General features: G+C 35.7%; 2 protein-coding genes across 2 annotated transcripts in view; one reads left to right on the forward strand and one right to left on the reverse strand.

Annotated features, from left to right (window-relative positions):
• Positions 1-1,301, forward strand: part of LOC147229052 (synaptogyrin-3-like) — an 11,509-nt gene extending 10,208 nt beyond the window's left edge. The window contains exon 4 of the mRNA XM_086157531.1: positions 513-1,301. Within this exon, the coding sequence (XP_086013657.1) occupies positions 513-743 (231 nt within the window). The 3' untranslated portion in view covers positions 744-1,301. The remainder of the gene's footprint in view (positions 1-512) is intronic.
• Positions 1,302-1,420: 119 nt separating this feature from the next.
• LOC147229053 (voltage-dependent T-type calcium channel subunit alpha-1H-like) overlaps positions 1,421-12,447 on the reverse strand; it is a 72,153-nt gene continuing 61,126 nt past the window's right edge. Inside the window, exon 34 of the mRNA XM_086157508.1 lies at positions 1,421-3,027. Coding sequence (XP_086013634.1) covers positions 2,407-3,027 — 621 coding nt within the window. The 3' untranslated portion in view covers positions 1,421-2,406. The remainder of the gene's footprint in view (positions 3,028-12,447) is intronic.

Consider the following 12,447-nt stretch of genomic DNA (forward strand, 5'->3'; position numbering starts at 1 on the left):
CAGAGAATAGCGGTGAGAACACGGCCGCGGATCCTCTGGAAGTTCACAAGCAATTTCCCACTGCTTTCTTCTCTTGTCCCTTGGAAAGCTGTGTAGCTTAGCATCAGTCCCTCTGCTTGCCTTGGACTGGAAACTGCACCCAGAAGCAGCACAATGTGGCTTTATTAGCGAAAACTGTACTGTAACTAGCTAAAGCTAACACTAGCGTAAAGCCGAAGTTAGCACGAGCAACCTCCATACGTCATCAAGCTAGCGTGCATTGCGCTAGTAAAACTGGCAGCACCCCTGGGTTAGAATGTGTTGTAAAATTGCAATTTTTAAAGAAATAATTTTTTTGAACAACACGTTCTAGTCAAAGACAAATTATTCCTCTCTTGAATTTCATAAAGAGACAAGACGACGTTTCATAAAAAATCCAGATAACGGATGCCGTTGTGATGCTAATCAATATATCACTAACAACCCCCGCTAATATGTGTGTATGTGTGTGTGTGTGCGTGTGTTACTAACAGGCCGTTCTGACGCTGAGCGCTCTGCGACGCTACCTATCCGGCGCCAACACAAACCTGTTCACATGGCAACACCTGGACCCCGTTCCCAGCAGCCACGCTCGGGCCACGCCGTACCCCATCACCAACGGCGCCACCATCGTGACCACCAACCCGTACCAGGCGCCGCCCTTCACCGAGACCCTGGACCCCCAAAAACTCACCCAGCAGAGACCCATGGCCCCGGCCTTCTAAGCCCGCGCACCACGGCGGGAACCTTTTGCCTTTCTGTGCATTTTTTCGGGGTGGGTGGGGGGAAGGGGATCCGGGTCACGCCGCCGGCTCAAGTAGTTAGCTCGTAAACACACACACACACACAGCTGCACTCGACATGTATATACACTTGGAAAACACAAACACACACGCACAGCTAAGCTGCATGTTCATGTGTCGAGGTGCAGATTAACATAGATGTAGATCAGCGTTGACGCTCTTTCTGCCCCCCGCGGAGGAAAGAAGGATACCGACGCTCCACTCATCTGTTTTGCTCTTATTCGGCCCGGCCGCTCGCTAGCCGGCCGCGCCGGCCGCTCGTTTCCTATTGGCTGACGTCGAAACTAGGCGCGCGTCTTCGGGCGAAGGGTTTGAAACGCCTTCCTGGCAGGGAAACACGGCCGGGACAGCTTGATGCATTCTGAATGCTATAGTGTTTCAGTGTGAAATATTTATGTGATTAAATATTTTATTGTGATATGCCGAAGTGTTATAATGAAAAATTTAAAAAAATAAAACCTAGCGAGCGCCGCCTGCAAACCAGCTTCTCCGCATGGTCTTTAAATGACTCTTTCCAACACGGTACGGCGCGTTCGGCGCGTCGAACCCGGTTTTATTTTTCAAAAAAATTTTTAAAAAGTCGACATGGTCAAACAAGGTCAGACAGGAAGTGGTTTTATTCCAACACTGTCCAATCTGCAGGTGAGCGCACGCACATCACGCCGTCCCTCCGCTGCAGAATCGACTCTTCGTCCTCGCCATCGCTCTCCGTCACGGGCGGCGCCGCGCCCACATTCAAAAACGTAAAAAGTCCCAGTCGTCGCTGCCGTGTTAACAAAATATACTCTGCGAAAAGGTCTGCACGCCGTTTTTTTTGTTTTGTTTTTGTTTTTTCTTTTGGTCCCCCTTGAATTAAGCCCTTCTGGCGCCGGGCTCCAGGCAGCAGGGGGCAGCCTAGCCTAGCCTAGCGCCGCAGACCTCCGCTCACAAGCTCGCGCCTCACCTGCGCCTGAACTAGCTCTACCCTGAGAAGACTAAAGACGGGGGTGAAGGGGTGAGAGTGTGCCGGGGAAGCGAGGTAGAGAAGACTAAACCCTAAGTCACGATACACCTTCTCAAAGTGGGAGGTCAAGAGGTCAAAAATAAAAAAGATGTCGCGGTCATGAGCTGGAAAAATTAAAAAAAAAAGGGTCATCGTGAAGATTCGCCGGTGTTTTCCGGAACCGGACGAGTGCGGAAGATTAATTTTTAGTTAAATATTCATGAGCCGCCGCTTGTCGTACTCCCGACCCGGCGTGGAGACGCGAGGAAAGCGGTGAGGGCGGGCGAGCAAGCAGAGGGAAGGCCGGCGTTTGAGTAAATAGGGGCCGTGGAGCGACTACTGTGTGCTACCTAAAGCTAGGACTGATCCCGGATCAGTGAAGCCGTGAAGCCGGTGTTCACACGCAGTCTGAAGGAGTTCACCTCGGGAACCCCGGGGAAAATCTGGCGATCGGGACGTCGCCGACAGAAACCCCATCCCTTCCCGTTAAAGGCGTCCGTCCCGCCTGGGATGGCGGTTCCCGCGTGGCGGCGGCGGCGGCGGCGGCACGTCGGGCGCCTTTTCAGCTCAGAAAAAAAAAAAGCATCCGTCCGCCGCGGCCGTCTAGTCGTCCGCCGAGCCGCCGTCCGGCTGACCCGGAGGGAGGGTCGTGGCGTCGAAGGAAAGAGTCCGCCGTCTCAGCTCCACGCTGCTGTCCATCAGCTGGGTCGCCATGGTAACCGGCTCCTCTCCCGGAGGGGGACTCATCCTCCGCTTCCAGTTCCTGCCGGAAACCGGCGACACCGAGTGGCTGAGGCGTCCCCGGGCCTCCTCGCCGCCGGGGCCCAGGTGCCTGCTCCTGTGCGGGGAGTTCGCCGCGTGAGCGGAAGTGTTAATGGCGCTGACTTCCTCGTCGGCGGCGTCCGACGGCGGGCCGGGGGCCGACGCGCCGGCGGGTTCCCCGCCCGGCACCTGCAGGCTCTGCCGGCTGACCTCCGGCTCCGGCGGCGGCGGCGGCGGCGGCGGGTCACGGCCGGCCTCCGCAGGTGTGCGTTCCTGACCGGCGCCTTCGCCGCGGCTCCGGCACGAGATGACCCTCTGCGGCTGCGTGGACAGCAGGGTGTGCACGCTGCACGAGCGCTGCCGCTGCGGCGTGCAGGAAGCGGACGGCAAGGACAGGTGAGGCTCTGCTGAGAGGTCCTCCGCTGAGCTGCTCTGGTCCAGGGAATCGCAACGGACGGCCTCCTGTACAAACACACACACACACACACACACACGCATACACACACATACACACACAGATGAAAACACTATCTATTTACTTACCCATTGCACTCTTTAATCAGTTATCAGCTTTAAATGTTTCTTGGTTTATTAAGATGAGATGAGATGAGAACAACTTTATTAATCCCGAAGGAAATTGTTGTGCCAGAGTTTCAAGTAAAAAACGTAACAGTAATAGATAATAGTAGGAAGGAGGAAGAATAAGAAATATAAGGAAATATGAAATATGAATTGTCTTAGCTATAAGAAATATAATGAAATATGAATTGTCTTAACCATTATTATTATTTTTATTATTTTTATTTTTATATTTTATTACATATTTTTATTTTTTATATTTTTATATTTATATATATTTATATATCTATCTATATATTTATTGTATTTTATTTTTATATTTTATTTATTTTAATATTTTTATTTATTTATTATTTTTATTTAGTATTATTTTTTATCTGTCTTCTTACTTAACGTATTTCTTATCAGTGTTTTTTAATGTTGATCAATTTGTTTACATTTGATTTATTCATGTTTTCTCTTATTTTATTTTCTATGTGTTTTTATTGTTCATTTTTTTATCAATATTTTTTATTATCTATTTCTATATCAGTCAGTCCTTCAATGAGTAGAATTATTTTTTAAGTGTTTATTCATCTATTTACGTATATGGTTATTTGATTACGATATATATATTAAGAGCCTTTTTAGTATTTTTTAACGTTTGTCTCAAGTTCATCTATTTTTATTTATTTATCTTGCTTTTTTACTTGTTAGCTGTTTTTCTATGTTTCAATGTATTTTTCAATATTATCATTTATTTATCTATGTATCAATTTTCTTACCAATTTCATATATTTCTTATCACTGTTTTTAATGTTTATCAATGTACTTACATTTTATGATTTAACTATGTATTCTCTTATTTTAGTTTCTGTTATTTTAATGTTTGTCTTTTATCAATTGTCTTGTATTTCTTTATATATTATTCATATATTCAGTCAGATCTTCAGTTAGTATGATTATTTTTAAAATGTTGTCTATTCATGATCTATTTATCTATATTTATTTTCTTGCTGTACATATCAACAGTATTTTTATTTTATTACCATTTGTCTCATGTTTGTGTATTTTTATTTTCTAATATCTTTTTTTTACAATACAAATATTTCCCTATTTTCTATATTTTTATTACACACACACATATATATATATATGTATACATATATATATACCCTTATTGTATTTTCTATCAGTTCTTATTATTGATGTATATGTTATTATTATATTCCGTTCTGTGAGTAAAATTATTTTTTCATGTTTATCTATTCATAATGTATTTATCTATAGGTTTATTACTTATTTAATTATTTATCAATTTTAGCACAATTTGACTATTAATTACTGGTGTTTACTCACGTAAATGTTTATCTAATTTATTTCATTTATGTTTACGATTTATCAATGTATTTATTTCTTTATTTATGCATTTATTTATCTATTCATGTCTATCTGTCAACTTACTGTATTTACCATCAATCCTTTGCTTATTTCAAATGTTTATCTTATATTTTCTCATCAATGTTTATCCATTTATATTCACTCATTGTACTTATTATCAGTATTACTGTATTTCAAATATTTATCCAATTCTCATCTTTTTTTATTTCATTTTTGTTCATTTATTTATGCATTCATTATTTGTTTTCCATCCATTCTTCCAATCACTCAGCCATTTATAAATTATATTTAAAGTGTGTTAAATGCCTTTATATTTATTATGTGTATATTATTATCAATTAAAAGTTTTGAACTCTCGTTTTTTTATTCAAAATTTTGTTTTTTATTATTGGTTTGGCCAACCGAGGGATCTCTATGCTAAGAAATCTGCCTTTCTGTTTTTTGTTTTTTTTTCTGGTACTTGACCTCTGACCTGCAGCAGAGGTCCACTCCGATCCCCCGCGGGTCAGCGTGGGCTTTCAAAGGTGTATCGACAGCGATGCCGCGCTCACACTCGCAGCTCATGAGGAAAGATCAATGAAGATCAATGAAATCCACAGGGAATCCACAGGATTCCCCGTGGATTTCAACCTGACCTGCGTCTGCACGCCGCCCGCCATTCATGCATTCATTGCAATAATGTTTCTCCCTAACAGAACTTAAAGCACCCATAAAGGACCGGGGACTGTAGATTCATTCATCCATCCATCCAGGGTTGCGGGGGGGGGGGGGGGGGGGGCTATTCTAAAATTGTAAATTGTAATAATTTATCTGTATATATATTCATAACTGTGCAATATTTTTTTCATACTCTTCACTTGGCACTTAAGAAACTTTATAGTCTTCACTTGTATTTCTTATCCCCCCCTTTTTTTTTTAATATATTAAATGCATTTTTTTTTATTTTTTTTTTTCTACTATTATTTATTATTGTTATGTTTTTCTTGTAACTCTGGCACAACAATTTCCTTCGGGATAAATAAAGTTGTTCTTATTCTTATTCTTCATAGAGAGACAAACAACCATTCGCTCATTCACTCATGTCGTGTCAAGAAAAACAATCATTCACCCTCTCATTCACACAAGATATAAAAACATACAACGGAAGACGTTCAACCCTTTCATTCACATAATCACGCAGAGACATTTACTCATTTATTCACTCATCACATGGAGACAAAGAATCATTCACCCTCTCATTCATGTCATATAGAGACACGCAACCGTTCACTCATTCATTCACTCCTCATATGCAAACATACAACTATTCACCCTTTCATTCATTCAAAATACGGAGAAAATCATTCACCCTTCACATTCAACCATTCACTCTCTAAGTCGGTCATTCATTCACTTGTCATATTTATATATCGTCCCGCTATTCATTCATTAATCATACGTCACACACACATGCAAGCCCTCTCATTTGCAGGGTCTCCATGAAGCTCCTGCAGGTATTTGGACTGTTTGAGGAACCCGGAGAACCTTTAGGAACCCCAACGCAGACACACAGGAAGGCATCCAATCAGGGAGCTCGTTGCTGCGAGGTGGAGCTGTGAAGCCTCTGCCTGATCGTCAGCCGCGAACCCTGATTTCCCTTTTAAATTCCCTTAAAACCCTTTAAAGTCATTAAATAAAGCAGTCTTGTGATTTCAGTTCCTCAAAGAAGCTCTGCTGCTTTGAGCTCCCTCCATCCCTCCATCCCTCCATCCCTCCATCCCTCCATCCCTCCATCGCCCCCTCGTCCCGCCGAGTGTAACTCATGCATTTTGATCGACCCGAGGAAAACCTGAATATAAAACAGGTTCAATTAAAGATCACATCAGGACTCTTAAGTGGTTGGAGATGATTTAATGGGAAACATCTCAGGGGGACGAGGCGGATTTGGGATGCACGACCGGTGAAAATAACCGGGGCCGGTTAAGAAAGAAATTTAATTTAAATCTAAATATTCATGTCGGGAAAATAAAGAATTTGGTGGATTATCTCCTTGTAGTTGGACGTGTTTTATTTTGTTGTGAGCAAGAAGCCTTGTTTTTCAATGCAGTGCTAGTTTCAATTTTTAAAAAATTATTTTTGAGCCGGGCCGTCTCTTGTTTTAATCTCTTGATTTACTTATATATTATAAGTGTTAGAATTCTATAAAAAAATGTTTTTTGATCTATTTAGATATTCATAAATTCTCAATTACTCAATATGTATTATCAACAGTACAATAATTTTTTAAACAGATATTTATATATGGAATTATTCACAGTAATTTTTATGTCACTATTTTCAAAATGTCTATCTGTTTTTTTTCATTTGTTTATTTATTCATCCCTGAATTCATTCAAATATGATTTTTACATTACTATCTATTTTTTTAATTTAATAGATAATGAAAATAATCTATTTTTTACATTTAAAATACATGATAAAAATAGTAATAATCAAAATAATAATAAATTAATTATGAATAAAAATATTGACAACAATAAAAATTTTGATTTTGGTTGAATTAGAACAAATTCGGATATAAAACCACATTTGAAAAGAGTTCAACTCAAAACTGTTCATTGGAATAAAGATATCTCCTGTATTAATTTATATAAGTATGTATATATATATATATATATATACATAAAATTTACTTGTATAAATCTATTTTACAGTTTTTTTTTCTTTTCTTTTGTTTTTAGCAAAATCTGCATAACACTTTGACAAGACAAAATCTGAAACAACAATGTTTCTCCGCACCATCAACTGAAAAAACAAAATTCCCTGCATTTCCCCTGCTGAATGGATGTTGGTTAGTCCGTTATTATTATCCTGTATTCCAAAGTGCTTCTTTTAAGTCAGCCCTTTTCTTGTGCAAACTGAAGTTAGCAGCTCGGAAGTGTTGCAGATTGCGCTTCTATAAGCAGATGTGTTGGATTCTGGTGCGTCTGTGACGTGTTGATCAGGAGGCGTTCAGACGTCTCCTCACTGAATGGACTAGAATGCAGAACAAGATTTTTTCCATTTTAAATCAGATGAGAGGAGTTTATGACTTTCATTTATTTTTATTTAATTTATTTGATCTATTTTTCTATAAAAACATTAATAATATACTTGTTTGTATTAAATAACTTTGAAAATATATTTTCGGTATATTGAATACTCTCATGTCAAAGCTTATTTTTCAGAAACTGTGTCTGCTTATTCATGTATTATATTCGAATGATGAATCAACATTCTTAATTTGTATCAATTTACATTTATCTTATTTTTATTTATCAGTATTACTGATTAAATATTTATTTATTTTTGATATGTATTTTAGTTAATTCTTCCTGTTATAATTAATATCGTAGCTTTGCACTTGTAAACTTTAAATCTATTTGATTTGATTTGTCTTTGTATATTCTTATTCATTTATAATCAGTATTGTGACATTTTAGTTTTGTTTTGTTTTTAATCTCATCATTTAATTTTTATATATCAAATATCAGAATTATTCTTTATTTTTAATTGGTCCATTTTTATTGATATGATTATCATTTTATTGTGTTATATTTTGTAATTACTCTATTTCACATGTTTGTTATGTCTTCACTTACTTCTTTTCAGTATTAAGATATTTATATTTAAATTTGTATTGAGCTGTTGATCTATTACTTTTTTTGTTCAAATATTATTTTTCTTTTTTCTATCTATTTTCAATGTGTTTATTGTTCAATGTGTTTTTTTATTCATTATTGGAATTATTTTATGTAGTCAGTATATTTTCTAAATCATTTATTTAGCATTGTTTTCTAAACTTTGCATCAATTCATTTTTTAATGACTAAAGAACTGATTTATTACATTTTTTTTAAATTGTCATTTATTTATTTTGTCATTTATTTACTTTTTATATTTACTTCTTTTTATCAAGATCATTTTTTTTTAATTCATAGCTATTCATTCCTATTTAATCTTTTAATTCTATTCAAACCATTTTTTTTAACATCTTACATTTTTATATTTTTCTTATGTGGCGTCTATTAATTTCAGCCATTTTAAAATCTATTTACTTACTCTCTTATTCTCTATTTAAATTTTTTATCAGCATAATTTTTTTCATACATTTGTATTCTTGAAATGTATTTATTATCATTATATTTGAATGCATCTATCCATTTTTCTTATCATTTCTGATTCATCATTCCTGCATGAATTCATTAATTCATTCTTATATTTATAATTTCTTTTTTAATGACTAATTAACTGTATTATTTATCATTTTCTTAAAAGGCATGTATATATAATGTTGACACTTTTTCTGTATTTATTTACTGATACTCTACTTTTTGCAATCATAATATTTTCCGATCATAATATTTTTAAATAAAATCTGTCATTTTCTTAAATGCCATCTATATGATTTGATTATTTGATTTAAATCATTTTAATGTCTATGTACTTATTCTCTTTTTACTTTTTTATCAGTATTGTTTTTTAACTCCTTTTTGTACTACAATAATTTATTATCATCATTATATTGCAAATGCATCAATTACATCAATTCCTTTTTAAACTTATTTCTTTTTTAAGGAGGAATTAACAGAATTACTATCATTTTCAAAAATTGTATCTTTTATTAAAATCCTTTTTAAATCGATTTACTTATACTCCATTTACGTTTTCTCACTACCACATTTTTATTAATATATATTTTTTCTTATTTTTTAAATTATATATAAGGAATCAATTGCAATTTTTATGTTTAGCATTTCTTTCTAATTTTCAATTAACAGAGATATTATAATTTTCTGAATTGACATTTTCTTTAAACATATATAATCATAGATAAATCTTACAATTTTTTTATTTGAATATATTTCATATATATATATATATATACATATATAATTTTTAATATTATAATTTATTTTCTTTTAACTATTTTAACAGAGACACTATAATAAAATTAAATAAACAGAGAAACTATAATTTTCTGAAATGGTATTGACCATTATAAAATCTATTTACTTATTTTTTTTACAATATTTATCAGTATAATTTTTCATATGTATGTATACTGATTCGTCATTTATCAGCTTTATAATTTAAATGCATCATTTTTTTATCATTTCTTTTTGACTAATGAGTAATGACTAATTAAAAATATCATGATTTTCTTAACCGGCATCTTTTTGTATTCTCTTTTTATTTTTTTTATCAGTATAATTTTTGTAATATAATTATAATAATATGATATAATAATTTCTAGATATAAATTCTCATTTATTTATCATCATAATATTTTAAATGCATCAATTTTCATCTTATTTATTTATTTATTTATTTATTTATTTATTTATTTATTTATCTATCTATCATAAATAGATTTTATTATGAACCTAAACATTATAATTCTCTGAAATGGCATCTATTTTTTTTTCTATCATTTTAAATCTATTTTCTAATTCCCTTTTAACTTTTTTTTAATCAGTATTTTCATTATATATATATTCTTGTCATTTATTTATCATTATTAAGTCTTCAATGCATCAATTGTATCAAGTCATTTTTTCATTTCTTTTTGAATAACTTGTTAATAAAATGGCATCTTAAATGGCATCTATTTTTTATTTTTAAATCTGTACTTATTCTTTTTGTACTTTTTTTATCAGTATAATTGTTCTATTCATAGATACTAATTCTCAGTTGCCATCATTATATTTTAACTGCACCAATCCATTTTTATTTTTATGATGTCCTATTTAATGACTAATCAACAGAATCATTAGAAGCTTCTAAAATGGGATTTATCTATTTTAAATGTATTTACTTATTCTCTATTTCCTTTTTTATAAGAATTATTTTTCATTTTATATAAAATCGTTATTTTCTGAAATGACAACCATTTATTTTAATTCAATCATTTTCAAATCCATTCACTTATTCTCCATTTAATAGCGTATTAGCATTACTTTTTATTTAATATGTTGTGTCTCATAAATATTTGTCATAATATTTAAAATGCATTGATTATTTTTTAATAATTGATGCGTAATTCAATTTATTTTATTTTTATTTTTCTATCAGAATTTTTTTATTCCATGTATTCTTATTACTTATTTATTGTATTTATATTCTGATCGCATCAATCCCTTTTTATTTTCATCTTTTTTTTGGATGAATCATTAACCCAATATTATCTATTTGAAATGGTATTTATTTTTTTCAATATTTATTAAATCTGTTTACTCACTAACTTTTTTTCCCCTTTTTTTATCAGTATTACTTTTTTAATCATATATATGTCTTCTTCTTCTTCTTCTTCTTTCGGCTTTTCCCGTCAGGTGTCGCCACAGCGAGTCAACTTTCTCCATCTAACCCTATTCTCTGTATCTTCCTCTCTCACACCAACTACCTTCATATCCTCTCTCACGACGTCCATAAATCTTCTCTTTGGTCTTCCTCGAGACCTCTTGCCTGGCAGCTCCAATTCCAGCATCCGTCTACCAATATATTCATTATCTCTTCTCTGTCCATGACCCAACCATCTCAGTCTGGTTTCTCTGACCTTCTCTCCAAAACATAGAACATGTGCCGTCCCTCTGATGGACTCATTCCTGATCCTCTCCATCCTGGTCACTCCCAAAGAGAACCTCAACATCTTCATCTCTGCAACCTCTAGTTCTGCCTGCTGTCTTTTGGTCATTGTAACAGTTTCCGGTCCAAACATCATTGCTGGTCTCACCACTGTCTTGTACACCTTTCCTTTTATTCTGGCCGATAGTCTTCTATCTCTTCGTACCCCTGACACTTTTCTCCACCCATTCCAACCTGCTTGGACCCGTCTCTTCACCTCTTTTCCGCACTCTCCGTTGCTCTGGACTGTTGACCCTAAGTACCTGAAATCCTCCAGCTTCTTGATCTCCACTCCCTGTAGCCTCACCGCTCCACCCGAGTTCCTCTCGTTCACACACATATATTCTGTCTTGCTGCGACTAACTTTCATTCCTCTCCTTTCCAGAGCATACCTCCACCTCTCTAGATTTTCCTCTACCTGTTGTCTGCTCTCACTACAGATCACAATGTCATCTGCAAACATCATGGTCCATGGGGAGTCCTGTCTAACCTCATCTGTCAGCCTATCCATCACCATTGCGAACAAGAAGGGGCTCAGAGCTGATCCCTGATGGAGTCCCACCTCCACCTTGAACTTCTCAGTTGCCCCTACAGCACACCGTACCAGTGTCTCACAGCTAGCATACATGTCCTGCACCAGTCTAACATACTTCTCTGCCACTCCAGACTTCCTCATACAATGCCAGAGCTCCTCTCTTGGCACCCTGTCATATGCTTTTTCTAGGTCTACAAAAACGCAATGCAACTCCCTCTGGCCTTCTCTGTACTTTTCTATTAGCATTCTCAATGCAAATACTGCATCTGTAGTACTCTTCCTAGGCATGAAGCCATACTGCTGTTCACAAATGCTGACTTCTGCTCTCAGTCTAGTTTCCACTACTCTTTCCCATAACTTCATTGTATGGCTCATCAACTTTATCCCTCTGTAGTTGCCACAATTCTGCACATCCCCTTTATTCTTAAAAATAGGCACCATCACACTTTGTCTCCATTCTTCAGGCATCTTCTCACTCTCTAAGATCCTGTTGAATAATCTAGTCAGGAAATCTACCGCTGCCTCTCCTAGACACTTCCACACCCCCACAGGTATATCATCAGGACCAACTGCTTTTCCACTCTTCATCCTCTTCAATGCCTTCCTCACTTCACTTTTACTAATTTTTGCTACTTTGTGGTCTACAATAATCACCTCTTCTACCCTTGCCTCTCTTTCATTTTCCACATTCATCAGTTCTTCAAAGTACTCTTTCCATCTTCCCATCACTCTTCTAGCATCTGTCAA

Source organism: Fistularia commersonii, chromosome 12 (genome assembly GCF_037954325.1).
Source record: "Fistularia commersonii isolate RoL2024-O1a breed Wild chromosome 12, RoL_Fcom_v1.0, whole genome shotgun sequence".
Classification (NCBI taxonomy): Eukaryota; Metazoa; Chordata; class Actinopteri; order Syngnathiformes; family Fistulariidae; genus Fistularia; species Fistularia commersonii.